The sequence below is a fragment of the Aedes albopictus genome, chromosome 1, assembly GCF_035046485.1.
Source record: "Aedes albopictus strain Foshan chromosome 1, AalbF5, whole genome shotgun sequence".
Lineage (NCBI taxonomy): Eukaryota > Metazoa > Arthropoda > Insecta > Diptera > Culicidae > Aedes > Aedes albopictus.
The window spans coordinates 27,256,119-27,284,008 of NC_085136.1; the positions used below are offsets into that span (position 1 = coordinate 27,256,119).

Sequence of the window (27,890 nt, forward strand, 5' to 3'; positions counted from 1 at the left end):
CATAGAAGAATTTAACCTTCAATTGCTGAAGTAATTCCGTGAGCAATTCCATGAAAATACAAAACTTCCCGAACGATTTCCGTGATAAACTGCTGGATTTTTTTAAATTTAAAACATTTGGAAGATTTACAGAACGACCTATCGGAAGAAATTCAGGTGGATCTCCCGGAACTTCAGAAGGAACTGCTGGAGGAATTCCGTAAAGAGCGCCTGAAGAAAGGGCGGAAGGTGTTTTTTAGGAATCCTGAAATCCTGAAATCTTGAATGCACGAATCCCAGAGGCAATTCCAAAAAGAATCCTGAAGGGATCTTGAAAGAAATTACTGAATGAATCTTAGAATAAAATGAATCCCAGAAAGAATTCTTGGAGAGTTTTCAAATGAAACTTCTGGAGGAATTTCACGAAAAGTCCAGGAGAAATTCACGAACGAATATCTAGAGGAATCTAAAACAACACCTAAAGGAATCACAGAAAGAAATTTAGAAAGGAATTCCTGGAGGAACCCCTTAGAGAGCTCGTGGAGAAATCCCAGAAGGAACGTCTGGATGGAACTGCTACAAGAACCTATGAAAGAACTGCTCAAGAAATCTCAGAAGATACTCCAAGGGGAATTTTGAATCAAGTTGCTGGAAGAATTCCGGAAGAAACTATTGTAATAATCGCGGAAGATGAAATTTTAGAAGAACCTCCCTAAGGAATCCCTTAAGATGCTCCAGGTTCAAGTCCAGGTTAATCTGAGCATCCTACATGAATCTCAGAAGCAGCTCCTTGATGAGGTACATAATGAACTCCTGGAAGAGTTCAGAAACGAAGTCCCGGAGGAATTTCAAAAAGACTAACTGAGGAGTCTCTGAAGGAACTCCTGGGGGAGTTTTGACTGGATCGCGGAAGAAATCCCGGCTTCTGGAGCAATCCCGGAAGAAATTCGGGTTTTAATTCTTGGAGGGATGTCTTGGTGCAAGAAAACCCTGGAAACTCAGAACTAGCTTCCTCCAGCAAGTCATGAATTACCACACTTTGTCACGTACGCGAACTCCACATTTTGAAATCCATCAAACCACCTATGGGGAAAGCTTATCGTAGCAGGGCTTGCTGAAACTCCGGAAGTCGGCGTTAGTGGCTAAGCAAGATCATATTTACCAAGCTCATGTACCAAAGTCAACTCAGACTGAGGCTTTCGCATACGCGGGTACCCCGGTCAATACGCCAGATGCGACTGCATACTCAAAGCAATCGCAGAAGCGCGAAAGGAAGCCATTGGAGGAGGAGCTACCCGATAGCACTTGGAAGGCCAGAAGAATGACAATGGGGTTCAAGCCAGGTGCCCAGATGGCCCAGAAGGGTGGACCCGAACAGTTCAGCCCATTTCGGGTTTAAGGGAGAAGAGGTGAATCTCGAACCCGGATGAAACTCGGACAGTCGGAGATCATGAAAGCGATGAGAAGGGATCTAAGCTCACGCATCTGTGAGTCGAAATATGCAGTATGAGACGTATTCCAGGGGTGTTCTAGGGATCTTAAAGGATTTTAGGAGCACTCAAGAGCACAATCCAAGTGCACCAGAAAGTGATTATGGGGTCGTGAAACGAAGTGTAGGCATCTAGGCTCTACAGGGTTTCAGGGGCGTTACTGAGATTTTAAGTTAGCTTCAGAGGCGTTCTGCGGGTATTTCGGGATGTTCTAGGAGTTTTCTGGGGAGCTCAGTGGGTTTGAAGGGCGTTCTAAGGGGGCTCAGGGGCGTTACAGCTCGATTCAGGAGTTTCCAGGGAGTTCCAAGTTGCTTAAAAATCCCCTTAAACCTCCAGCAACGTATTGAAACTAGGCTGAAACCTCCTTGAAAGCTTCCAAAATTCTCCTTGAATCCCACGTGTGTTCTATTTGTCTGTCTGTCTGTCTGCGCTGTCTGTCTGTCTGTCTGTCTGTCTGTCTGTCTGTCTGTCTGTCTGTCTGTCTGTCTGTCTGTCTGTCTGTCTGTCTGTCTGTCTGTCTGTCTGTCTGTCTGTCTGTCTGTCTGTCTGTCTGTCTGTCTGTCTGTCTGTCTGTCTGTCTGTCTGTCTGTCTGTCTGTCTGTCTGTCTGTCTGTCTGTCTGTCTGTCTGTCTGTCTGTCTGTCTGTCTGTCTGTCTGTCTGTCTGTCTGTCTGTCTGTCTGTCTGTCTGTCTGTCTGTCTGTCTGTCTGTCTGTCTGTCTGTCTGTCTGTCTGTCTGTCTGTCTGTCTGTCTGTCTGTCTGTCTGTCTGTCTGTCTGTCTGTCTGTCTGTCTGTCTGTCTGTCTGTCTGTCTGTCTGTCTGTCTGTCTGTCTGTCTGTCTGTCTGTCTGTCTGTCTGTCTGTCTGTCTGTCTGTCTGTCTGTCTGTCTGTCTGTCTGTCTGTCTGTCTGTCTGTCTGTCTGTCTGTCTGTCTGTCTGTCTGTCTGTCTGTCTGTCTGTCTGTCTGTCTGTCTGTCTGTCTGTCTGTCTGTCTGTCTGTCTGTCTGTCTGTCTGTCTGTCTGTCTGTCTGTCTGTCTGTCTGTCTGTCTGTCTGTCTGTCTGTCTGTCTGTCTGTCTGTCTGTCTGTCTGTCTGTCTGTCTGTCTGTCTGTCTGTCTGTCTGTCTGTCTGTCTGTCTGTCTGTCTGTCTGTCTGTCTGTCTGTCTGTCTGTCTGTCTGTCTGTCTGTCTGTCTGTCTGTCTGTCTGTCTGTCTGTCTGTCTGTCTGTCTGTCTGTCTGTCTGTCTGTCTGTCTGTCTGTCTGTCTGTCTGTCTGTCTGTCTGTCTGTCTGTCTGTCTGTCTGTCTGTCTGTCTGTCTGTCTGTCTGTCTGTCTGTCTGTCTGTCTGTCTGTCTGTCTGTCTGTCTGTCTGTCTGTCTGTCTGTCTGTCTGTCTGTCTGTCTGTCTGTCTGTCTGTCTGTCTGTCTGTCTGTCTGTCTGTCTGTCTGTCTGTCTGTCTGTCTGTCTGTCTGTCTGTCTGTCTGTCTGTCTGTCTGTCTGTCTGTCTGTCTGTCTGTCTGTCTGTCTGTCTGTCTGTCTGTCTGTCTGTCTGTCTGTCTGTCTGTCTGTCTGTCTGTCTGTCTGTCTGTCTGTCTGTCTGTCTGTCTGTCTGTCTGTCTGTCTGTCTGTCTGTCTGTCTGTCTGTCTGTCTGTCTGTCTGTCTGTCTGTCTGTCTGTCTGTCTGTCTGTCTGTCTGTCTGTCTGTCTGTCTGTCTGTCTGTCTGTCTGTCTGTCTGTCTGTCTGTCTGTCTGTCTGTCTGTCTGTCTGTCTGTCTGTCTGTCTGTCTGTCTGTCTGTCTGTCTGTCTGTCTGTCTGTCTGTCTGTCTGTCTGTCTGTCTGTCTGTCTGTCTGTCTGTCTGTCTGTCTGTCTGTCTGTCTGTCTGTCTGTCTGTCTGTCTGTCTGTCTGTCTGTCTGTCTGTCTGTCTGTCTGTCTGTCTGTCTGTCTGTCTGTCTGTCTGTCTGTCTGTCTGTCTGTCTGTCTGTCTGTCTGTCTGTCTGTCTGTCTGTCTGTCTGTCTGTCTGTCTGTCTGTCTGTCTGTCTGTCTGTCTGTCTGTCTGTCTGTCTGTCTGTCTGTCTGTCTGTCTGTCTGTCTGTCTGTCTGTCTGTCTGTCTGTCTGTCTGTCTGTCTGTCTGTCTGTCTGTCTGTCTGTCTGTCTGTCTGTCTGTCTGTCTGTCTGTCTGTCTGTCTGTCTGTCTGTCTGTCTGTCTGTCTGTCTGTCTGTCTGTCTGTCTGTCTGTCTGTCTGTCTGTCTGTCTGTCTGTCTGTCTGTCTGTCTGTCTGTCTGTCTGTCTGTCTGTCTGTCTGTCTGTCTGTCTGTCTGTCTGTCTGTCTGTCTGTCTGTCTGTCTGTCTGTCTGTCTGTCTGTCTACATGTCTTTTGAACGAATTAATAATCAAAATAAACGCCATAATCCCAATTGAGAATCAATCCACCTAAAAACATCAGGGGAAATGAAACTGTAAAAATGCATCCCAACTTTCCACTTATCTCAGTTCCGTCAATCATCACTGGTTTCAAATGATCAAACAACTCCATTATCACCCGGTCTTTCTTGAGGGGGAATGGCCAACCACACTCAATTTACATCCACTCCATTTTGGGCATCGCTCGGATGATCCACTTGCATAAATCTTCCGGTTAATTTCAGCTAAATCCCGCGATCAATCGCACCTTCCTTCTAAGGGGGAATCAAAGCGCAGGCGCTAATGTTTTTTCGTTGTTTCCGACCGTTTGTTATTCCACCTGGTGGCGGTTTGGTGATTTCAGGAACAAAGGCATGGTTTCCCCGTCATATTTCCTCAGAGTTCGCTCTGATTTCATCGCACCATAAATTCGTTCGCCTTTAAGAAGTTTAATTCGATAACCAGGCTGTGCTGCTTGGATCGCCCATCACGGGGCACAGCGTTCTGAGATAGATCCAAGCATGCATGATGATGATAGCTGTTTGTTTATGGCCTACTACTAAGCTATGCGCATTTGGGCGCTACTCTTCCACAAAACTCGATCGGTCTTGGCCGACTCCGTTACAGGTATGGACCGGATAGAGAAGAGATTAGGTACCTTAACGACGCGACGATTCAACGCGAATCAACGGAGTTCTTTGAACCGGCAGGTTCTCCCAGTACACAGTATGCAACTCCGGTCGTTCATCTTTGTTTTCAAGAGTCGAGAGTTAGATAATTTAGAACCGGGGAAGTGTTTGTTTTGACGAAGAACGCCGCACTTCACCGACACGACCGGATGGACGGGTGTTAATCGTTTATGGATCTGGTTCATGCTAGTCACACCTCTGATTCACTACCTACCTACTACCTACCTAGAAGAATCACAGAGAACAGACATCCAGGCTAGAACAAATTTCATTCGGAAATTTGTGTAAGGATTTGAATCTTTGTTTGAGTAAGGTTGCAAACCAATATACGATGACAACACTAGCGCCACCAAACACCATATTGCCACAGTCAGTGGTGAATTGAAACATTTCAAGTGGTGAATTATATTAGTATGGGAAATTATCCGATTGCAGCGCCACGCTATTGCCACTTGTGTTGCCGATTTCAAATGGTCGTTAAATTCTTTACACAGTTTTGGAACTGGACTTGGATGTCTGTTCTCTGTGGAAGAATCTAATGTAATCAACGCAATCGCGCATAGACCAGAAGTGGAAGATGCACTTCGGTCGTCCAACTTCTCGAAGAGATGATGATGCTGCTCGCTCGGCAGCATCCATCGGTGGCTGGCGAGCATAATTTATGGGATCATGTTTGTGTATTTAATGGCGTTTTTTTTTCTTTCTGTTGGAGAAGGTACCTACGTGCACAGATGCGGAGAGATACCGGGGGTTTACTGCGTTTCTTCAAAGCGACTGTTTTATTAGGTAGTGTTAGGCAATGTTGAACAGATTCAAGTTCAGATGAGCAAAGGTTACGCGTGTTCTAACCTATTATAACGAGTTTTTTCAGACATCTTTAAAGAATAGGCAGAACCATTGTAGTATGCACTTACTACAATGTTTTTTTTTGTAGTTCTGGCGAAACATTAAAACAAACAATCTCGTACAAAAAACAGGATGTTGTGAAACGCACTAGGAAAACTCTTAACTCTTTATTGCAGGTAGGGTGTTGTACCATTTGGGCAGGTGCACCTATTTTGGGCACTTGCTGCTGTAACTAACTGAATTCCAAACCGATTGAGTTGGATTTTTGTATAGCGTACAATATCTAATTCTATACAAAAATTCAAAATAATCGGTTTGAAATTAACTTAGTTATAGCAGCAAGTGCCAAAAAAAGGGAAAACCTGCCCAAATGGTACAAGACACTAGTTTATTGTTCACAAGCTCATCTTGAAAAAAAAAAATCCGATAACAGTAATCTAGTCTCCAAGGGCTACTAGATGTATCTAAGTGCATTAAGAATGAGGTTTATACTCACACAGCCCCAGGCATCTATGTTCTATCAAGTGGTGGGTTCTATGATTGTACAGGAGTATCAGTAGAATAACTAGCCACAGAAGTCCAGTGTCGCGACTGTTCGTGTAACTAACATCTAGTTTGCCATGTCCTTACAGCGACAGCAGCGGTACTAGAAGTGTCAATTTAATTTTGTTTACAATAACAAAAAGTCCTCTACAAGATGGACACTTGAAAATAGTAAATTATTGCAATCAAAGTTATTGAAATAATTGAATAAGAAAAGTGACTACAGCACCATTGGAGTTCTAATGTATTTCTATTGGAGTATCCGAGAACTCCCTAGAGTTAAGGCTATCTGATCTACAAGCGTAATAGTGATCTATTGGAGTATTATGAATGAAATTTATGCTTGCATAGCCTCGTGCAACTATGTGCTGTCAAGTACAGTCGGAACCCGCTCGTTGAGCCACAACCTCCACCCAACCAACGAATTCGATTCGCTAGTTGGGTGAAGTGACAGCAGCACAAGGGGCGTGCGCATTGTTTTTTTTAAATCATGTTTAGGTTGGAAGCAAAAAGGAAAATTTTTCAATTTGTTTCACATTTAGAACAAAACTGATACGTTTTGCAAGATACATATATGGCCAATGCAGGAAATAATTATTTTCACCCATTTTTAGTCGGTGAAGTGAAAATATAGATGTTTATGAAACCACCCGGACCAAAAGCAAGCACAAAACGCTTTCAATGATCGACAAAATAAAGATTACCGATGTTTTGCATTTGTTTCGAAGTAATTGTACATATTCTTTTTTTTTTAAAGAAATATGAAATAGAAATTCTTTTCGATTATTAGTAAAGTTTAAGAAACCAAAAACTCATTAGCTCACCCCTCGGAATTACAGATTGGTTGTCATTTTCAGTTTGACATTGAATTATGACATCCAGGTACTTTTTAGTTGGCTGACAGCCCAACTAACGGGGCCCCAACTAAAAAGTCACCCAACTATTAAGCCCCCAACCAGCGAGTCATGACTGTAGTGAGTTCATTGTCTGTTTGAGGATCTCCACGAACTTCCTTGCGTATAGGTCATCGGATCTACTAACGTATTTGGTTGTCTCTGAGAGATTTACGACTAAGATTCATACCAGTCTTGTTAGAGATCACAGTCATTGACACCTTTTTATCGATATTCGGCTGCCTTTGTCTTCGACATTCGCAACACAATCAAGCAAGCAATCAACCTACCGTACGAAACAAAAATGTCAAACGAATGCATTTGACCACGATTACGGTTTCGGGAGACGATTCGGCGTTTGTTATTCCTGTCTTCTTCTGCAATGAGAGCTGTGTTGGCCATATGCGTGTCGTATTCAATTCAACAAGCAAGAATAAACTAATATTAACATCCATAATCGGAATTGGCTGAAATCCATGCGAAAAACAAGAATTAGACAAATGTCATCGTGTCAGACGACATTGATTTGACCCATGTTTATGTTTATTGATCTTCGTCCTACCGCTCGTGTTGTGTTTAAGAGGTAACGGTAGCGCATGAATGTAACAAAGCAAGCACCTGACTACGGCACCGAAATGATGGTAGGGAAATGTGTCGAATGTTTACAAGACCGGTTCATACTCACACAACCTCAGGTAACTATGATCTAACAAGGTATGAGTTCGAAGATTCTCCAAGAATTCCCTTGTATAGGTCATCAAATCTACGAGGGATACTAGTTGTATCGAGGTGCATTAAGAATGTGTGGATATAACACAGCCTCAGGCATCTATATTCTTTCAAGTGGTGGGTTCTATGATTTATATAGCATATCCGAGAACTCCCTTGAGTTAAGGCCATCTGATCTACGAACGTAATCAGTGATCTATTAGAGCATCATGAATTATGAGCCCCTATGAAACCTACGTTAAATTCACCTGCGAGCCTCTGAAACACCCTAAAACCCTCCTGAAACCTCCTGGGATGCCCTGAAACTTATTAAAACCCATTAAAACGTCTTGAAACGCTTTGAAACGCCTCTAAAACCGCTACAAAACCTCCATGAAATTGAGAGCATCTGAAACCCCCTAAAACCCCTGTGAAACCTCCTGAAACGCATTAAAATGCCTTGAAACGCTTTGAAACGCTCTGAAACCCCCATGAAACCTCCGTGAAATTCACCTGTGAGCCTCTGAAGGCTCCCTAAAGGCCCTCTAAACCTCTAAAAACGCATTAAAACGTCCTGAAACGCATTGAAACGCCTGGAAACGCTCTGAAGCGCCTCTAAAACTCCCATGAAACCTTCAAATTTATCTGCAAGCCTATGAAGCAACCTCTGAAGCTCCCTTAATGCCCCCTAATCCTCCTGCAACACCCTAAAATGAATTTAAACGCCCTGAAACGCCTTGCAACACCTTGCAACGCTTTGAAACGTCTCTAAACTCCTTTAAGGTGACTTGGTGCATCACAGAATTTTCACAGGAATCATTGACATTTAAATTTTCAATGATTGTTTGCCTCGCGTTTTTGAAGTGATAAAAACAGGCTTTTCTGCAGCCACGCAGCAGAAAAAGTATCATCACACTCACCGCGAGTGAGCATATGGGATGATACATTTTCATACAAATATGCGCTTTGGTGACTGAGTTTTATCACTTTGAAATTTCGAGCGAGATTTCAATGATGCTGATGACGCACTACGCGTCCTTAAAACCTCCGTGAAAGTCACCTAAGAGCCTCTGAAGCCCCCTAAAACCCCTGTGATACCTTCTGAAACGCATTGAAACGCCTTCTAACGCTCTGAAATCCCTATAAAACTTCCATGAAATTTATCTGAGATCCTCTGAAGTCCCCTCAAGCCCCCTTTAAACCTCCTAAAACGCCCTGAAACGCCTTTAAAAGCTTTAAAACGCCTCTTAAATCCCTATAAAACCTCCGTCATATTCCTGGAGGACTTCCTGGCGGAATCCCCGGAGGACTTCCTGGCGGAATCCCCGGAGGACTTCCTGGCGGAATCCCCGGAGGACTTCCTGGCGGAATCCCCGGAGGACTTCCTGGCGGAATCCCCGGAGGACTTCCTGGCGGAATCCCCGGAGGACTTCCTGGCGGAATCCCCGGAGGACTTCCTGGCGGAATCCCCGGAGGACTTCCTGGTGGAATCCCCGGAGGACTTCCTGGCGGAATCCCCGGAGGACTTCCTGGCGGAATCCCCGGAGGACTTCCTGGTGGAATCCCCGGAGGACTTCCTGGCGGAATCCCCGGAGGACTTCCTGGCGGAATCCCCGGAGGACTTCCTGGCGGAATCCCCGGAGGACTTCCTGGAGGATTTTTTTCTTTTTGCTGCCTTACTCTCATAGGCCTTATCAGAAGACATTTAAAATCAGCTGATTTTGGGGGGCTTTGACATCCCAAGTAACAATTCCATTGCTGATTGGTTTTGTTTGATTTTTATTAAGGTTTTATTACAGCAATAATTAAAACTCACAGTTTTATGACTGCTTTTATGAAAACCATTGGTATAATGTTTTATAGTATACTTGAAGATATTCATAAAGATAGATTTTAAGAGTAAACAAAACTTTTCGATATTTAAACCTTCTGGCAATCACTATTACCACAATAAAACTGTTAAAACTCTCAACAGATGGCGATCCGTTCGATTAGTAACGACATCTGTTGGTGGAAAAGCAGAAACTACGACACTGCTAGGTTTATTGCGGTCATCATAAAAGTAAACTTGCTTTCGTTTTATTTTCGCTGATTATGGTCGTCGCCATACTGAAGAAATAGCTTACGTGAATGGAAAATATTTAATTTTGCTTAAATAAGCAATGAATTGATAGTTTGCCATCATTTTCATAACATGCTCACTTAAATAAACTCTTTCTGCTGAGTTTTCTTGTGGTTCGAGATAGTTTCACTAAATTCACAAATTGATTTATTTCATGATAATATTCAGATGATAATATTCACTATTTTCGAAGCGCATTAATTTTATGTTTCTGCAACCCCAATATTCACGGTAAATTCGAATACGCATAAGCCTACCAGCACAATAACTACTAAAATATTACTTGGAAATGATCGCTTTCTACTTACGAATGATGTATCCTTCTGAACTTTACGTGCCATCGCAGAAGCTTCTCTGCATCTTGAGCTGTCATAGTTTTTGTTTAAAAAAAAAAAACAACAACAAACGAGAATGGAACATTTTTCAACTAGGTTGTTAAACGAGTTTATTGCTGCTCTTAATGCGGTTTGCAAAACCTTTTCGAGAGTGGTCCACTTGGCCGGAAGATGCTCTTAAAGAGGTTATCAATAGGTTTTGATGTATGATTCAGTTTTATTGCAAGTTTTATAAAATTGGTCATGAAGATCTCTTGTAGAGCCGAACAAAACTTAAAATGTTACTTGGGTTGGATTTTTTCCAGGAGTTCCTCTAAGAATTCATCCAGAGTTGCCACCAGGAATTCCGCTAAAATTCATCCAGGAACATCATCAGGGATTTCTCCACAAATTTCTCCAAGGTTTTCCTCAGGGATTCCTTCAGAAGTTCCTTCGAGGGTTTCTCCAGAAATTACTCTAGAAACTCTTCCAGGAATTTCTGAGGGATTTTTTCAGAAATTTCTCCCATAATTCTCCCAGAAATTCATCCAGTAGTTTTTACAAGATTTCCTCCAGAGATTCCTCCAGGAATTTCTTAAAGGATTGCCTCAGCAATTTCATAAGGAAAATCTCAAGAATTTCCTCCAGGCATACCTCCAGAATTTTATCCAGGAACTCCTCCAGGTCATTCTCTTGAGACTACACCATGTAATTTCGCTAGGAATTGATCCAGGAATTGCTTCTGGACATCCTTCAGCTATCATATCAACAATTTTTCCAAGATTTTTTCCAGAAAATCTTCCGGGGATTTTTTCCGAAATTCTTCAAGGAATATCCACAGGATTTTTTTTTCAGGAATTCCTCCAAGCATTTCTCCAGGAATTTCTCCTGAGAATTCTTCATTATTTGTTTCACGGATTTCTCCACGAATTTCTCCAGGGATTACTCAAGGAAATCTTTCGAAGATTTCTCCAGGAAATCCTCCAGAAGTTCCTCAAAGGATTCTTCCAGCAAATCCTCTAGTGTTTTTTTTTTCAGACATTCTTCCAGGAAGTTCCTGAAGGAATACCTTCAGGAATTTTTCAGGCATTCCTCTAGGAGTTTCTCTAGGGATTTCTCCAGGGATTTCTTCTCAAATTTCTTAAAGGACTCTCCCAGGGATTCATTCAGCATTTTTTTCGAGGATTTATCGAGGAATTCCTCCAGAAATAACAAATTCCTAAAAGTTCCTCCAGCATTTTCCCAAGGTTTTTTTTTCAGAAAAAGAAAAATAATAGAAATAGAAATATGAATCTCCCAGAATTCTTCTGGAGTTTTGTATAGCAATTTATCCAGTAATTGTATCAAAGATTCCTCTAGAGATTTCTCCAGGAAATCCATCACGGATTACTCCATCAATTCCCACAGGAATGCTTCAAGGAATTCCTCCAGAAATTTATCCAGGAACTCCTCCAGGAATTCCTTCAGGAATTACCCCAGGAATTTCTTCACGAATTCCTCCAGGAATTGGTCCTGGACATCCTTCAGAAATTATGTCAGCAATTCCTCTAGGGATTCCTACAGGCATTTGTTCAGAGATTTCATCAAGAATTGCTTCAGGGGTTCCTCCAGAAATTTCTCCGTGAAATTTTCAAGGATTTTCCCAGGATTTCTCCAGGAAATCCTTCGAAGATTTTTTCAGGAAATCCTCCGGAAGTTTCTCTAAGCATTCCTGCAGGAAATCCTCTAGGGATTTCTTCAGAAATTCTTCCAGGAAATTCTCCAGGAATTTTTCAGGGATTCCTCCAGGTATTCCTCCAGAAGTTCCTCCAGAGATTTTTTCAGGGATTTCTCCACAAATTTCTTCAAGAATTCCCTCAGGGATTCCTTCAGGGACCTATCCTGGAATTCCTTCAGAATTTTCGCTAGAAATTCCTCCAGGATTTTAGGGATTTGTCAGAAATGGCAAAAATAAGAGAAATAGAAATCCCCAAGATTTCCTCTGGAGATTCCTCTAGAAACTCATCTAGTATTGCTTTCAAGAATTCCTCTATAGATTCCTGCAGCAATTTTCACAGGAAAACCTCTAGGAATTCGTCCAGGAATTTCTTCAGGAATTCCTCCAGGAATTGCTCCTGGACATCCCTCAGAAAGTATGTCAGCAATGCCTCCAAGTATTTCTCTAGGAAATGCTCTAGGGATTTCTTCAGAGATTCTTCCAGGAAATTCTCCAGGAGTACTTTTAGGAATTTTACAGGGATTCCTCCAGACATTCCTCCAGGAATTCCTCCAGAGATTTCCAGGGATTTCTCCACGAATTTCTCCGGGGATATTCCCAGAAAATCCACCAGGAAATCCTCTAGAAATTTCTCAAAGGGTTCTTCCAGGAAATCCTTCTGGAATTTCTTTAACGCTTTTTTTCAGAAAATTCTCCAGCAATTGCTCGCAGAATTTCTTTGGAGATTTCACCAAGAATTCCTCCAGAAGTTCTTCCAGGGATTGCTCCAAGAATTCATCTAGAAATTTCTCCAGGTATTATGCCAGGAATTTGTTCAGGAGTTTCTCCAAGCATTCCTCCAGGATTCTCTCTAAAGATTTTCCCAGAAATTTATTCAGGGGTTTCTATAAGGAATCTTCCAAGAATCCAGAAATTTATCTAAGATTTTCTCTAGGAATTCCTTTCTTCTGATTTTTTCTAGGGATTCCTCCCAGAATTCCGCTAGGAATTTCTCTGGAATTTTCTCCTTGGAATCCTCCAGAAATTTATCTAGGATTTCGTCATGAAATATTTTTAGAAATTTCTCTAGGTATTCCACCCATAATTTATCCAGGCATTCCTCCAAGTATACTTTCAGAAATTCTTCCAGGGACTTCTCCGGGAATTCCTCCAGGGATTCCACTGGGCTTTCTTCAGGCATTTCTGTAGGAATTGCTCCAGGGATTCATCCAGGCGTTTCTTCAGGGATTTAGCCAGGAAGTCTTCCAGGGATTGCTTCGGGGATTCTTCCAGGGATTGGTCCAGGAATTCTTCAGAAATTCCTCTCAGATTCTCTCCAAAATTTATTCAGGAGTTCCGTCGGAAATTTCAGAAATCCTTCAATCATCTTTTCAGGGATGTATGTTCCCAAGAACTTCTCCAGGATTACCTGATGATTTTTGTTTTGAAATACATCGAGAGTTTCAGGAGGAATTCCTCCTGCGAATAGTATTGGCAGATGATTCAAAAAGGACGCATACAGGAATCAGGAAATTCTAGGTGAGTCCTCAAAAGCGTTCGTAATTTTCAAGATTTAAACTATAATTTTTTTATTAACCTTCCGTTAATCGCGCTGTTGTACTTCGTACAACACATGAGAATTATCGACTATTACTTTGAAACCATCTTTTCTATCGATTTTAACCCCAAATGTATTCTACAGGAATCTTATTTGGAATATTATAAGACCTTTTTTGAAAACAGTATAACTCCTTATAATGCGGAAAATTGAAAATCGCAATATGAAGAACGTACTATATTTAAGATAAGATAGATAGTTGAATGTGAATTAGTGTATTTCAAAATCTAAATGATCTAGAAATATGGTGTCTTCGGCAAAGTTACTTGGGATATCAAGGGCCTTCGCGAGGTCTTCTGAGAAATTCAGAATTCAACCGATAGGCGGCGCTAGTGAGCATGTAATTTTTATATCCCATATAACTCAGGATCCTGAGTACTTAGAAAGATGGTGTCTTCTGCAAAGTTGTTTAGTAGATCAAACACTAACTGATGAAGACAAGTATGATGTGGAATACCACATCCAGGTGGCGCAAGTGAGTACTCAAATATTATAACTCATATATCTCGAGATCCTGATTACTTAGAAAGATGATGTCTTCAGCAAATTTGTTTAGTAGATCGAACACTAACTGATGGATAGCCGTATGATTTGAAACTCCACGTCTAGGTGGCGCTAGTGGGTATTCAAATTTTATAACTCATGTGTCTCAGGACCCTGATTACTTAGAAAGATGGTGTCTTCTGAAAAGTTTTTTAGTAGAACAAACACTAACTGATGAAGACAAATATGACGTGCAATTTCACATCCAGGTGGCACTAGTGAGCATTCGCATTTTATACCTCATATATCTCAAGATCCTGATTACTTAGAAAGATGATGTCTTCGACATTGTTGTTTGATGGATAAAGGATGGATGTACTTATCCCGTGACATTGACAACCTTAAGATAGAGTATATTGAAATACGACGGTCAGATATTGAATATTTTACTAAGCGCTTTAACTTCATGTAAAATAAATCAATCAAGTGCAAATTTAAACAAATTATAATCAACTAGTTGTGTAATTTTCAAACTTTGAATACTTTCGGAAGTATAAAAATTTACAGCTCGTTGATTTTTTTTTTCTAGACGAACACGTTCATGCTTTTTCAAATTTACAACTAGCGTCTTCTGGTGGCAGAAGCACGAATCAAATGGTCAATCAACTGAAAGCCCTTGATCTACCAACCAACCTTGCCAAAGATATCAACTTCCCAGGTAATCAGACTCGGAGATATATAAGATATAAAATTTGCATACTCATTAGCACCACTTACTGGCGAAATATTGATTTCAACGACCCATCAACCAATTTGGCCACTTTGCCGAAACCACCATCTCTCTTCTAGTAACCAGGATCCTGAGAACTATTGCATATACATTTATTATGTTCACTAGCGTCTTCTAGTGGTGAAATTACTATTCAAACGGACAACTATCTGTAAGTTTTCGATCTTTAAGAAGGTCGGCACAAGAGGTAACTTTTCCTTCATTTGGTCTTTGATCTACCAAACAACTTTGCCGAAGACACCATCTTTCTGAGTAAAGTGAAGCTTCGTGGCCGTTCGGTTAGCGTTACCAAGCGTGTAATCGCACCATGCTATCCACTGGTGCATGTAATGTATGTCGTGTCCATGGTCTAGTGTTAAGTTCTGTTCAGTCTGTACAGCCTCTGGCTGAAGACGGTGTCCCGTGCCTTTTTAATCGGGATCCTGAGCTACATGATTAAGAATTTACATGCTCACTAGCGCAACTATCACTCATCTATAAGCCCTTGATATACCAACCAAACATCTTTGTCGAAGACACTATCTTTCTAAGTAATAAGGGTCCAGAGATATATAATATATAATGTTTACGTGCTCACTAGCGCCACCAAGTGATGAATGATGAATTTCAAATTAAACTGCGAATCATCCGTAAGTACTTGACCTACCAAACAACTTTGTCGAAGACACTATCTTTCTAAGTTATCAGGTTCCCGAGATACATAGGATACAAAGTTTATTTGCTCACTAGCGCCGCCTAGTGATGGAATTTCCAATTAAACGGCCAATAATCTGTAAGCCATACCATCTGTAAGACATACCAAACAACTTTGCCGAACACACCATCTTTCTAAGACATCAGGATCCTGAGATATAAGATATAACATTAAATTGCTCACTAGCGCCGCCTAGTGGTGAAATTTCAAATCAAACTGCGAATCATCCGTAAGTCCTTGACCTACCAAACAACTTTGTCAAAGACACCATCTTTCTAAGTAATCAGGATCCCGAGATACATAGAATATAAAGTTTATTTGCTCACTAGCGCCGCCTAGTGGTGGAATTTCCAATTAAACGGCCAATAATCTGTAAGCCGATGACATACCAAACTACTTTGCAGAAGGCACCATCTCTCTAAGATATCAGGATCCTGAGATATAAGATATAACATGATATTGCTCACTAGCGCCGCCTAGTGGACGTATCAACTATGTCAGCATCAAGTAGCCCATGAAATTTACAACAACTTTGCCAAAGACAGTCCTCCTCTAAACAATCAGGATCCTTAGATATTTCAGAATGTATGGGTGTTGTACAAAGTACAACGCGCGACTGCTCGCGTTACAAAAATTGGCGCGAGTACTGAAAGGTTAAGAAAAACGCCTGTAACGGGTCGGGTTTGGATCTGTGAAATCTGAAACCCGACTACTTATCTGTAGTTGCACCTGACCATTGTCCTGTAATTCCTTCCAGGATTCCTTCTGCGATTCCCCGATTTCTTTAAGATTCCGAGAATACTCCGTGGACTCCAACCGAGATTCTGCTAATGGTTTCTTTCTGATTTTTTTTTCGCCTTCCAGAATGTATTTTTGTAAAAATGGAATCCCGGAAAGAACTGTTAATATCAGGTATCAGTAGGTCGACTCCAGAGGCACGTTCTCTTCCATTTGGGAATATTTGTTTCAAGACTAGGTGAACAGTGGCTGAACTAGTTCTTCTAGGCCTACTAGATTGTATACGATTCGTGTACTAGTGCAGCTCTAGATTCTCGTTTTATTTTTACGAGAATGGCTCAATCAAACTGCCCTTAAACAGTGAACATTTATTTCAATCACTCTGCACAGTGCACAGCCTACTTCTCTGGATCCGAGTTGCCCTAACGGTTGGTCATCTCATTCAACTTAACATTTTACGATCTGGTTTTAACGATCAACAACCCATCCTCAACCAAATAAAACTTTATATTATATAAATCTATAAAACTTCTTGCACACGATGACGCTGAGGCTAGCAATTGCATCAGAACTCAGAAGTTATTGTTTCTGCAGCACTCGGTGCAGTCTATGTCCGAACTCCGGTTTGAAATGGATTATCTTCATCCGCTCGCTCGTACGAAACCGCTTGCCGACTTTCTTTTACGAGATAATGAGTTTAACGCTTCGTCGGTCGGTCGGTGTTCCCAGTAGGCTTGATTCTTTCGGCATAAGCGTTTATTCAGCTGTTTCGCGATTCAAAGTAGCTACTTTGTAATGGACCATCATCAAACGACTAAGACAACGACTGGTTTTTTCTGGATGCTGCTCCGTCGTCGACGAAACACATGTTGTAATTCGCCGGTTCCTTCCTTGATGGGAGCGAAGCCTTATGGAGCGTTTCCTCTTTTCCACCGAAATTCACAAACATCCGGCTTTCGGAAGTCATCGTCGTCACCGTCTTCGATGCTGCTGTCATCCAAGTCGTCATTAAATCCACCTCACCGCTGTTTTTGTTTCGAGATTTTCCTCAAACATATGTTTCAATTTAACAAATCTAACTTCATCTCACCCGCCGTCTTTCGTTTTTCTTGTCTTCTCTCGTTTCAGTGTACTGGGGTTATCATCGGCAAGGATCATGTCAAGCGGGCTTCAGTGCCTCACTGACTAAGGTAAGTTGATCCCGCGCCGCGCGGCAATAGGCAGACGTGCTCGCGCGCGCCTCCCTGACTCTAATACGCAGCCCGAACGAACCGATTGAGAAATAACAGTGAGAACCGAGCGGAGTGGTGAACTATGTGTAATGCTTTTCGAAATGATGTGATCAGCTTTGGAAATTCAGTTCTCTGGTCTCTGTCTTCTGTCTTCTAACTTATAACTTCTCTTTTATATCTTCTCCGTCTTTTCTTCTTTGTTATACCATCTGCCTTATTTTGATTAGCTTCTATCTTCTATTTTATATCTTCTATATTTTAGTTCTATCATTCAATCTTAAACTTCTATTCTCATCCTCAAACTTCTATACTGTATTTTCATATTTTTATGTTTTGACTTTTTATCTTCTATTTTGGTTCTAAATTATTTGTTATTTTTTATCACCAATCTTCTATTTTGCATTTTCTATTTTCTGGCTCTTATGTTCTATTCTTCAACTTCTCTCTTATACTTCAAATTTTCTGTCTTGTTTTCTAATTTGTACCTTTTATCTCCTATTTTTTTCCATGCATTTTAGGTTTTATATCTTTTATTTTTTTTTACCTGGTATCTTCCATCTATTATCTCTTATTGTCTACAATAGAATTTCCATTTAAGTATTGAGTTTGGGGGAAAGTAAATGGATCCATCATCTTGAAACTTTTTTTATTGCATGGACAAATAGGAAATATAAGAGGGAATTTTGTGCATAAAATAGGCCAGTGTTTTAATTGGGGCAAGTTAGTACGCCAGAACAGAGATTGCTCATGGTTGTTCGAGATGCGGTTAACGTAGTTTCCAGGAGTGTCAGGGGACCTAAAAAGGAAGAAGCTGTCGGGGCTTTCAAGGGCATTTTAGGGGGCTTAAAAGGCGATTTGGTGGGATTCGAAGAGCTGCACCTGAAAAACACCTGATACTCCCTGAAACGCAAATGAAACCCCCTAAAACTCAATGAGACCCATTGAGACCCACTGAAATTGCCCCTGGAAACGTTTTTGACTCTCTGTTTAGACTCCATGAAACGGCCATGAAGAAACTGGCTGAAATCTCCTGGAAATGCCATGAACGTCCCTAAAACCCCCTGAAACGCTTTAAATCGCCCGCCGAAAGAACTGAAATACATTTGAAGTTCCCATGAAACCTCTTGAAATGCCTGTTGAAACCCCCTGAAACCCGTCGAGTCGTTTTATCTCCACAAAACGCAGAGGCTTTCTCAAAACCACTGAAACGCTCTGAAATGCCCGAAATACTGTTGTTTTAACGCCCTTAAAAAACTCCCGAATCCTCCTGGATCTTCTTAAACACCCTTGATATTTCCAGGAGCATCAGGGAACCCAGGAGCAGGTTCCCGAGACTCTTAGAGGCTTTCCTGGTGGTGGGGAGGTGCTGGTTGTTCAAGGGCCGTTCTGGAAGATTTCAGGAGCTCTAGGGCCACCTGAAAACCCCATGATATTCCCTGATTGAAACGCCAATGAAACTCCCTCATTGAGATCTCCTGAAATGCTCTGTAAATTCCTGCAACCTCCCTGAAACCCTTTGAAGTTGTTAAAACCCCTCTGCGACCCCTGAAACACCTCTGAAAACCCTCTGAATCTCCTTGAAACCCATCCAGACCTCATAAAACACCCCTATGATCCCCGAAGACACGCTAACCGGTTTCGACTTTCACAACTTAATCTCTCCTTCGGCCCTTAGATGTAAATTTCTCGCACTTTCGAGGCCTACGAACGAACAATAAGGACCCCTGAAGCCCTCTGCGACCTCCTGTAACACCACATTAATGTCCCAGGGACTCCCCTGAAATGCACATGAAACCCCCTAAGATAGCCTTGTAATGCGTCTGAAAGCCCATTGAGATTTCCGGAAACTACCTTCAAAACTACCTGAAACGCTAGATACGTCCTTGAAACACCTCTGGTACTCTCGAATCCCTGAGACCGTCTGAAGTACATCGGAAACGCCCTAGTCAACTCTTAGAAATGCCATGAAACCTGGCGTTCTCTGAAACTCCGTAACTTGCCATTAAAACGCACGTGAAAGCTTGCTGAAACGTCTGCAACTCAGCAGAATATCCTAGAAACCCTCTGAAACCACTGAAGTCACTTGAAGTTCCTTTGAGAACTCATAACTCAATAAGAACCTCCGCAATTTCCTTAGACTCCCTGAGGACCCCTGAATCGCCATGTGACCCGCTGTAGCACTCTTTGACTGTCCCTGAGAATCTCCTGAACCCCCTGAGACAGCCCTTAGGCTCCTTGAAACTCCCTTGAAAGCTCTGAGGCTGAAAATGCTAGAAACGTCACTTAATCGCCTCTGAAAACTCTCAATCTCCCTGAGACTTTTCGAAATACATCTGAAACGCCCTTGCGAACTCAAAAAGCCTATGAAAGCCTGCTGAAAACTCTAGAAACGCAACTGGAATGCTCCTCAAAAAACATCAAAAGTCCCCTAAAACGCCCTCTAGCCAAACTGAGACCTCTTGAAACGCCCTTTAAGGGTCCGAAGCTCCTTGAAACCCCCGGTAGTCTCCTGTGACCCCCTTAAATGTTTCTGAAAATCTCCTAAAAAGCCCGTGGAACCTCATAAGACCCATGGAGATTGCTCTGAAACGGCCATAAAACTTCCTGAAACACCCCTGGAAACACTGAAGTTTGCTGAAAACGATAGAAATGTTACTGAAACGCCTTTGAACACTACTAATCCTCTTGAGACCCTCTGAAATACATCTGGAACTCCCCTGCAAACCCTCTGAAACGCCATAAAACTCCCCTGAACTCTCTGAAATGCCTTTAAAATTCCTCCTGAAATCTTTGAAATCTGTCAGAGGCATCCCAAAATCCCCTTCAAACACCTGAAGTTCCTTCGAGAACCCAATCAATGGAATCTTCTGAGCTTAAATTAAATATGGGTCATACCACAATATTACTAAATAATGGACGCAGTGGTTATAAGGCTCTACAGATGAGGAAAAAAATCTTCTGAGCTTCTCGGAAAGCTTGCGAAATTTCTTCAAATGGAGGCATCCAGAAAGTACGTGACGGTCGTAGAGGAGAGGTAGTTTCGGAGAGTGTGACAAGCAATGTATTAGATATACGAAAAATCCGGTCGAGGGGGGGGGGTGGAGCGGTGGATCGAAAAATCCCTAATTTTGCGTGACGTACTAAATGGGTTAGACGTAAAAACTTGAAGTATTTTTAGGCAAAGTACGTTTAATTGGCAAATTGAGAGATAAATTTGTGAAAAAATTACCACTTGTTTTGGTGGGATTCGAACCCACGACTCCGTTATCGCTAGTCCGGCGATTTAACCAACTAAGCTACAGAACAAGTTACAACTCTACAGAATAGAAAGTCAAACTGGATTCGAAGCACCACCCTAAACCGAGTCCGTCTTTCACAACTTTATCTCTCTTTCGGCTCTTAGATGCCAATCTCCCGCACTCTCGCGGCCTACGAACAACAAGTGTGCGCGTATTGTTTTTAGAATGTTGATATTGAAGCTCGACTGACACATACTTCGTCACCAACCATATGATCGGTGCAAACTCAGTATGCGTTGAGCGCGGCTTCGAATCCAGTTTGACTTTCTATTCTGCAGAGTTGTAACTTGTTCTGTAGCTTAGTTGGTTAAATCGCCGGACTAGCGATAACGGAGTCGTGGGTTCGAATCCCACCAAAACAAGTGGTAATTTTTTCACAAATTTATCTCTCAATTTGCCAATTAAACGTACTTTGCCTAAAAATACTTCAAGTTTTTACGTCTATTTCAGACATACTAGCCGACTGGTATAGCCGGAAAAGGGCAATAAAATCATTGTCGTACTAAATGGGTGCCCCAAAGTTCCTGTTAGTGTCATGAAACTCCTGAAACACCCTTGAGGTCTCCTCAAACGTCTTGAAGATACCCTTACACCTCCTGAAACGCCATTAAAAAGTCCAAAAACTTCATAAGAACTCTTCGCTATCCCTTGAGACTCCCTCAGGATCCCTGAATCCTAAGACTCTTTTGGCACTCTTTGAATGGCCTTAAAGACCTCCTGAGATAGCCCTGAAACACCTCTGAAAACTCCCTGAGGCTCCCTTGAATACAGCTTACTGAAAACGCTAGAAACGTCTCTGAAACGCCTCTGAAATCTCTTAATCCACCTCAGACCCTCTGGGGTCTCCAGTTAGCCTTGTGAATAAGGCTTTGGATCGCCAATCCGGAGACGACGGGTTCGATTCCCGTTCCGGTTGGGAACTAATTCGAACCCTTCAATTAAATGGGAATGCTAAAAAACATTGAGTTGAAGAGAGACAACGTAGATCCATACAATAGAAGAAGACCCTCTGGAAAACTTCTGAAAACTCTTTGGAACACCGTGAAACCCTCAAGAATTCTCTGAAACCCCGTAAAAAGTCTTTAAACCTTTCCTGAATGTTTCCTGAAAGACCTTCAAACGCCCCTAAAATTCCCCTAAAGGAGGCTCCATGACCTTTAGAAACGCCCCTGAAATGTTCGCCAAACCCTGGAAACCCCGGAGCCACCTGAAACCACTTTGAGACCCTAACGGAATCCTATGAGACTCTTGGAACGTCTTTGAAACATCTCAAAGCATTTCTGTAAGTCCCATGAATCTCCTGAAGCCATTTTAAAACCCTATAAGATCCCCTAAAACCACTAAAGCTTCCTGAAAATGTTTGAAACATGGTTTCGAGAAGTGTTATGCAAAGCTATTCTCTTTTTCAGAAATCAAATATCATAACGCTTAGTCAGGAAATCATGACTCCCAGTCATAAATTCAAGACTCAGCCGGTGGAAGTAGCCTCAGTTGAACATTCCTGACTAGTGGCGATCCGACTTTGAACACGGTTCCCTATAAAGAACCGTGTCAACCCTAGCATGGCGCACTGCTTGCAATAATCACCACGGGGTCACGACGGCAACTACTTACGACGTGCGAAGATAGAGGCTTGGAGGGGGGACCAAACCAGAGGGAGAAGACCCAAAATAGTAAGATAACAGCCGCCATGCACGAGGTGAGCAACATGGACTCTTTGGAGCTAATGGGGTATCGAGTCAAATGTCAACACCAAGTGGCAGCACTATAGGAGGGCCCCCAGTGTCTACACCGAGTAGCAGGACCACTCTAGAAGGCCTACATCTTGCGCCCAAGATTTCAATGATGGAGTTGAACACAGGAAGGTCATCGAGCTGCATGAATACGTTAAAGACCGTAACAACGTGCACTCCGAGATCCAGAAAAGGGTGTCGAGCCTCAGATATGCCGTGATGGAAGCTGACCGCGAGCATATAGCGTTGCGGAAGAGAGCTGAGACTGCTGAAAAGGCTTTGAAGCTGGCCTTGGAGCAGGTAGCGGCAGTGGAAGCTTCAACCGAGCTACAGAAGGCGCCAAAAGGACGCAAAAATAAGAACTCGAACAAGTGGGATCGAAAATTACCAGGAGAGGAGGAAGACCCGAAGAAGACAAAGAATGTTCAAGGTAGCGAGGAGTCGAGCGACGTGAGAGCCAACAGCGATTGGAACGTCGCCAAAAATCGCAAGGAGAAGAAGAAAAATCAGTCCGAAAAGAAGGAAGCGAAAGGGAATAATCGGATCGAAAAGGGAAGCAAACCGGTTCGAGATGGAAGCAGATCCAAAGAGAACAGGTAAGAACGCCGTCTGTCCTATCCAGAGAGACACATGGGAGACACCCTGCTGGTCAAGGCAAACGACCAAAAGTCGAACGCAGCAATACACAAGAAAGTTCAAGAGGATCCGGAGTTGAAGTAACTGGCTGAGAAGCAGGCGCACTCAGCAAGGAGATATGCTGTTCGAGCTAAAGAAGGATCCGGGGATTGAAAGTTCTGTCTACCGAGAACAGTTCGCCAAGTCATTGGGCAACCTCGGGGATGGCGGGAGCGTTAAGGCTTTGTGCCAGGACGCAACGATCGACTGCCGATACCTGGACGAGATCACAATAGTAGAAGAGCTTGGTCGTTAACTGAAGACGCAATGCAAATTGGGAGAAGAGGATCTGACGATCCAGCTGAAGACGGGATACCAAGGCACACAAACAGCAATGATTCAACTATCGGTGTCTGCCGCTAGCAAATTATTGAAGGTAGGCAAGGTACGAGTTGCCTGTTCGGTGTGCCCGCTGAGGGTCGCCGCCCGAGTTGCAAGGAGTGACAGAAAACGGGTGTTGAGATGCTTCAAGTGCATGGGCTTCGGACACATGTTGGCCAGCTACAATGATCCAGACAGATCTGAACAGTGCAGAAAATGCGGAGAGAAAGGACACTTTGCAAAGAACTGCTCGCAAGCGCCAAATGCATGTTCTGTAAAACGAAAGAAGGAAACGCCCATTCGACGGGTGAATAAAACTGCCCTGCATATAAGAAAGCGATTACAGGCCAACAGTAATGGAGATAATGCAGGTAAACCTAAATCATTACGAGACCGCACATCAACTGTTGAGGCAGTCAACCACAGAAGCAAAGTGCGATGTTGCGATTATTGCAGAGCCGTACCGAGTTCCTCTCGGTAACAACAATTGGGTGCCAGATAACACGGGAACGGTTGCTATACAAGTGATGGGAAGATTTCCTGTTTAGGAGAGTACACCCATAGTGATCACCAAGCGATCTACTACAGCGTTGGCCAACGGAACCCTTCGGCCATACAGATAAGCAGAACATGCGAGCGAAAGTGGAACACGAAGGCCTTCGACAAGGACATGTTCGTCGAGGAACTCCGAGGAGCTGGCAAGAGTGATTACAAGGGCATGCGACACTACAGTGCCACGAAAACGGGAGTCAAAGTACAGACGGCGTCCTGCACATTATTGGTGGAACAAGACACTCGGTACCTCGGTACCCTACCTATCTAAGAGCCAGAAGACGTTACCAGAGGGCAAGAAACCTCCCGGATAGGGAAGAGCGGCGTTCTCATAGGCCAGAGCCGCATTTAAAAAGGAGATAACGGTAAGCAAGTCAAACTGTCACAAAGAGCTATGCCGAGAAGCTGACGCAAACCCCTGGGGTAACGCGAACCGAGTTGTGATGGTGCAGATCAAAAGTCTAGCGACACCAGCCGAAATGTATCCAGACAAGCTGAAGGTAATCGTGGAGGGTCTCTTTCCGAAGCACGACCCAACGACGTGGCCACCAACACCGTATGGTGAGGAAGACGAAGGTTGTGCGGAAATTCGGCAGGTCTCCAGTGTCGAGCTAAGCAGCGGCGAAAAAACTGAGGAGTGAACAAAGCCCCGGGTATGTACGGGATCCCCAATGTGGCGTTAAAATCGGCGGTCCTAGCTTACGCCGATATGTTCAGGACGGTGATGCAGAAATGTTTGGAAGAAGGCCACTTCCCAGACATATGGAAGATACAGAAACTGGTTTAGTGCCAACGCCGGGAAAGCCGCTGGGAGATCCAGCATTGTATAGACCGATATGCCTGCTGGACACACTTGGGAAGGCGCTGGAGAAGGTCATCCTTGAGAGGGTGGAACTGTTCACAGAAGGAGAGCATGGACTGTCTCAGCTGTAGTTCTGATTTCGAAAGGAAAAGTCGACGGTGGATGCTATCCGGACAGTCCTGGAGAGGGGTGAGAATGGACCACACAAGAGGAGAAGAAACCGTTACTACGCCATAATCAATCGAATAGAGTTCATATACATACAACAAAAGGTTACAACAAAATGAGTCACGATATCAGGATACTTTTTCTTGATGAATCTTCATAACATATAACAGCATTTTTTTTTTTTTGAAATCATGACTTTTTTGACAGTTTTGAACACTGGGTTTTTTCGGATAATCAAACAACTTCTTCGAAGACACTCTAACCTTTTTGGGTTCGATGTTTGGCGATGCAGTGAGAGATTCATGAAAGGGGAAGATGGTTTGATGGGAGTTTCAAGAGGATTTCATTTTTTTTAATATTCTATCTTATATATTACATCTATCTTTCAACTTCTATCTCCGCGCTCTTATTTTTCATTGTTTTTCTTCTATTTATTTTTATTTTAGACAGTTCTATTTCCATTTATTGCTCTTTGTTTACAATCTTCTTCATTATTTTTTCTTTCTTTCATAACATCAGATGAACAAACTATTACGCCAAGCAGTATATCTCGATTCTCGGTTTTGGCCTCCTCCCGTTGTTCGTTTCCTCCGCAGCTTTCATCGTTACCCCCGTCTTCGGAAGCAGCGCAGCTATATGTCTCTTTTTTCTCCTTTTCGAGGAATCCTATCCGATCGTCGGGACCGGACCGGGCTACCTTCTGTCTATCTTTTCCGCATACGATTCCACCAGTCAGTAGTCCATCTGTCTCTCGCGTGAATCTTCTTCGGTTTGATAGGATGTATGTCGGTGAAGAAGCACTGACTGGAATAGTGAGCAACCGAAAGAGACACCGACCTATGGGGGTATCTTATGGAACCAGAATCAACGAATCAACCATACGGGGGCAAATCATTTCAGCTGGATCTCGTGATGAGTCAATTGACGATGGAAGAAAACTTTCCACTTTACGAAAGATTGAAAAGCTACCGCAGCTGCCAGATTGACAATTTTCACTAAAATATCATCAATCAGTCCAAGGATACTTTGGATTGAGCCTTGGATACGATGCCGATGATCATTATTTGTTGTTGATTTTCATAATATTTCACTTTGCAAGCATGCTTTGATTTGGCCAAACTTCTCAATGATACGATGATTTTCATGGCAGCGGTAGGACTTTGACAGCTGCGGTAGAACTCGGCGGCTACCGCAGAGTGGAATATTTATTAAAAATCCGCAATACATATGTGCTTTCTTCAGCCCTGAAGCCCATTTACATTTCCGGAATTCGTGCGCTCTCCAAAAAGCAACTCCGTGCGAAAATAATACGGAAAATCTGCATCCACCTCGTGCCGTAACATTCGGCGATTCACGCTCCGACACAGAAGGTTCGTCGCTTTTGTATTCCACGAATTTATGCAAATTCGGGGTGTGCAGCAAAAGCGCAGTCAACCAACTGTTTCCAACACAACAAGTCCACCAGTCAGTCCCCCGTGGACATCGAAGTGCATTTCCCGAAGGGAATCACCCACAAGGAGGGCCACACGATGTTCCATTGAACCGGCGATTGCATGCACCCGGTTGTATCCCAATCGGACATGTCCAAAGTGCTCCTGAATATTAATATGTACTTCTGCAACCGTATCGATCGACGTCCATCGTGCATCCATAAAGTTCTCTCGTCCAACCAAAGTGCATGCATGCAGGTCACATATGTAAACATTTTCCACTTTTTCGCCCCCGTCCAACCGAGATCCAAGTAGGCGAGTTCGGTTCCAAATCATGATCCCGCCCCAGCAAAACAACTAACTTATTCGAAAAAGCACGGCGGCAGTGGCCGGCGTGAGATCAATTCCTTCCAATCCCTGCCTTCCTACGCCGCCCCCCGAAACTGATCAATATGCGAGAATTATTCATAATCGCTTTTGGCCGAAACGTGGTTGCTTTGATGCAACTCGGTTCCAAACACAAACACTTCTCTGGGACACAAAGTGGTTGGAAATACATGCCGAAAACTGCCAAACCAAAGTAGCCTACTAGTCTAAACTGGTGTGTTGGAACATGGATTTGACACAGATCATTTCAACGAAATATCCAAAAATAGATAAGCGAAAGCGAAAAATGTATGACACTTTGAAGTAAAAGCATAAGAATTAGTTGCAACAACGACTTACACTTCCAGTGTTGAAAACCAATAAACTTTCTTTCTTCTTAGTCTGACTGCACGCACATATCTGTGTTTGCTACTCCGTGATTGATCCGAATAATTCAGTAGAAGTGATCAACCATTCTCACTGTGCAACCTTAAGCGGCTCTCTTCAACGGTACAATAACCGAACCGGCCACGTCCTTGCAATCAAGTTGTAAGCGGAAAGGAATGTTAGTAGCAACCTTTATTGTGAAGGGGCGCGTTTACCACTGCGACTTCACCAAAGTCTACAGGAAGAGGAGTGCTTGTTAGTAGGGAAGGTATCGTTGGGTCAGGATTTACTTTGAAAACTCCTGCAGTATATTTCTCGTATGAATTTTAAGAAGAACTGCCGATAAAAATCGTCAGAGATTTACCGAAAGAACTGCTTGAGCGATTTTCGGGGAACTTCCATAGGAACTTCGACAGGAGTTCCCGGAAGAATTTTCGATTGAATTCTAGTTAGAAGTCCTGGAAGAACGACCGAAGGAAATCATCTAGAAATTGATGAATTTACGACGAAACTTTTGGATAAACTGTCAAAGGAACTCCTGCAGAATCTAATGTAGGAACTTGAACTTCTGGAGGATTAGGAATAGAACATCTAGATGGATTAGGAATAGGAACTAGAACTCCAGAAGGGATTCTCGATAGAATTTTTCGGAGGAACTATCGAAGGAACTCTTGAAAAGTTTTTCAAAGGAAATGCAAGAGAAATTCTCCTCGTAGAAAATTCACGAATAAACTCTTGCAGGAATTTCCGAATAAGCTCCTAGGGACATTAAAAAAAACATTTCAAGCTGGAACTCCTGGAGGTATCTCAGAGAAAAAGAAGTACCGAATTTGTAAGAACTCTCAGAAGCACTTCTTGATGGAACCTTCTTTTAGAAATAGCCGAAGAAATTCCTAGCAAAATTTCTGAAAGATCTCTG

General features: G+C 43.0%; 1 protein-coding gene across 11 annotated transcripts in view; it reads left to right on the forward strand.

The window, feature by feature from the left end:
• LOC109428417 (integrin alpha-PS2) overlaps window positions 1-27,890 on the forward strand; it is a 242,324-nt gene that overhangs the window by 154,166 nt on the left and 60,268 nt on the right. For all 11 annotated transcript variants that reach the window (XM_029855629.2, XM_019704152.3, XM_062844257.1 and 8 more), the window contains one exon: window positions 17,135-17,196. In XM_029855629.2, coding sequence (XP_029711489.2) covers window positions 17,135-17,196 — 62 coding nt within the window. The remainder of the gene's footprint in view (window positions 1-17,134; window positions 17,197-27,890) is intronic.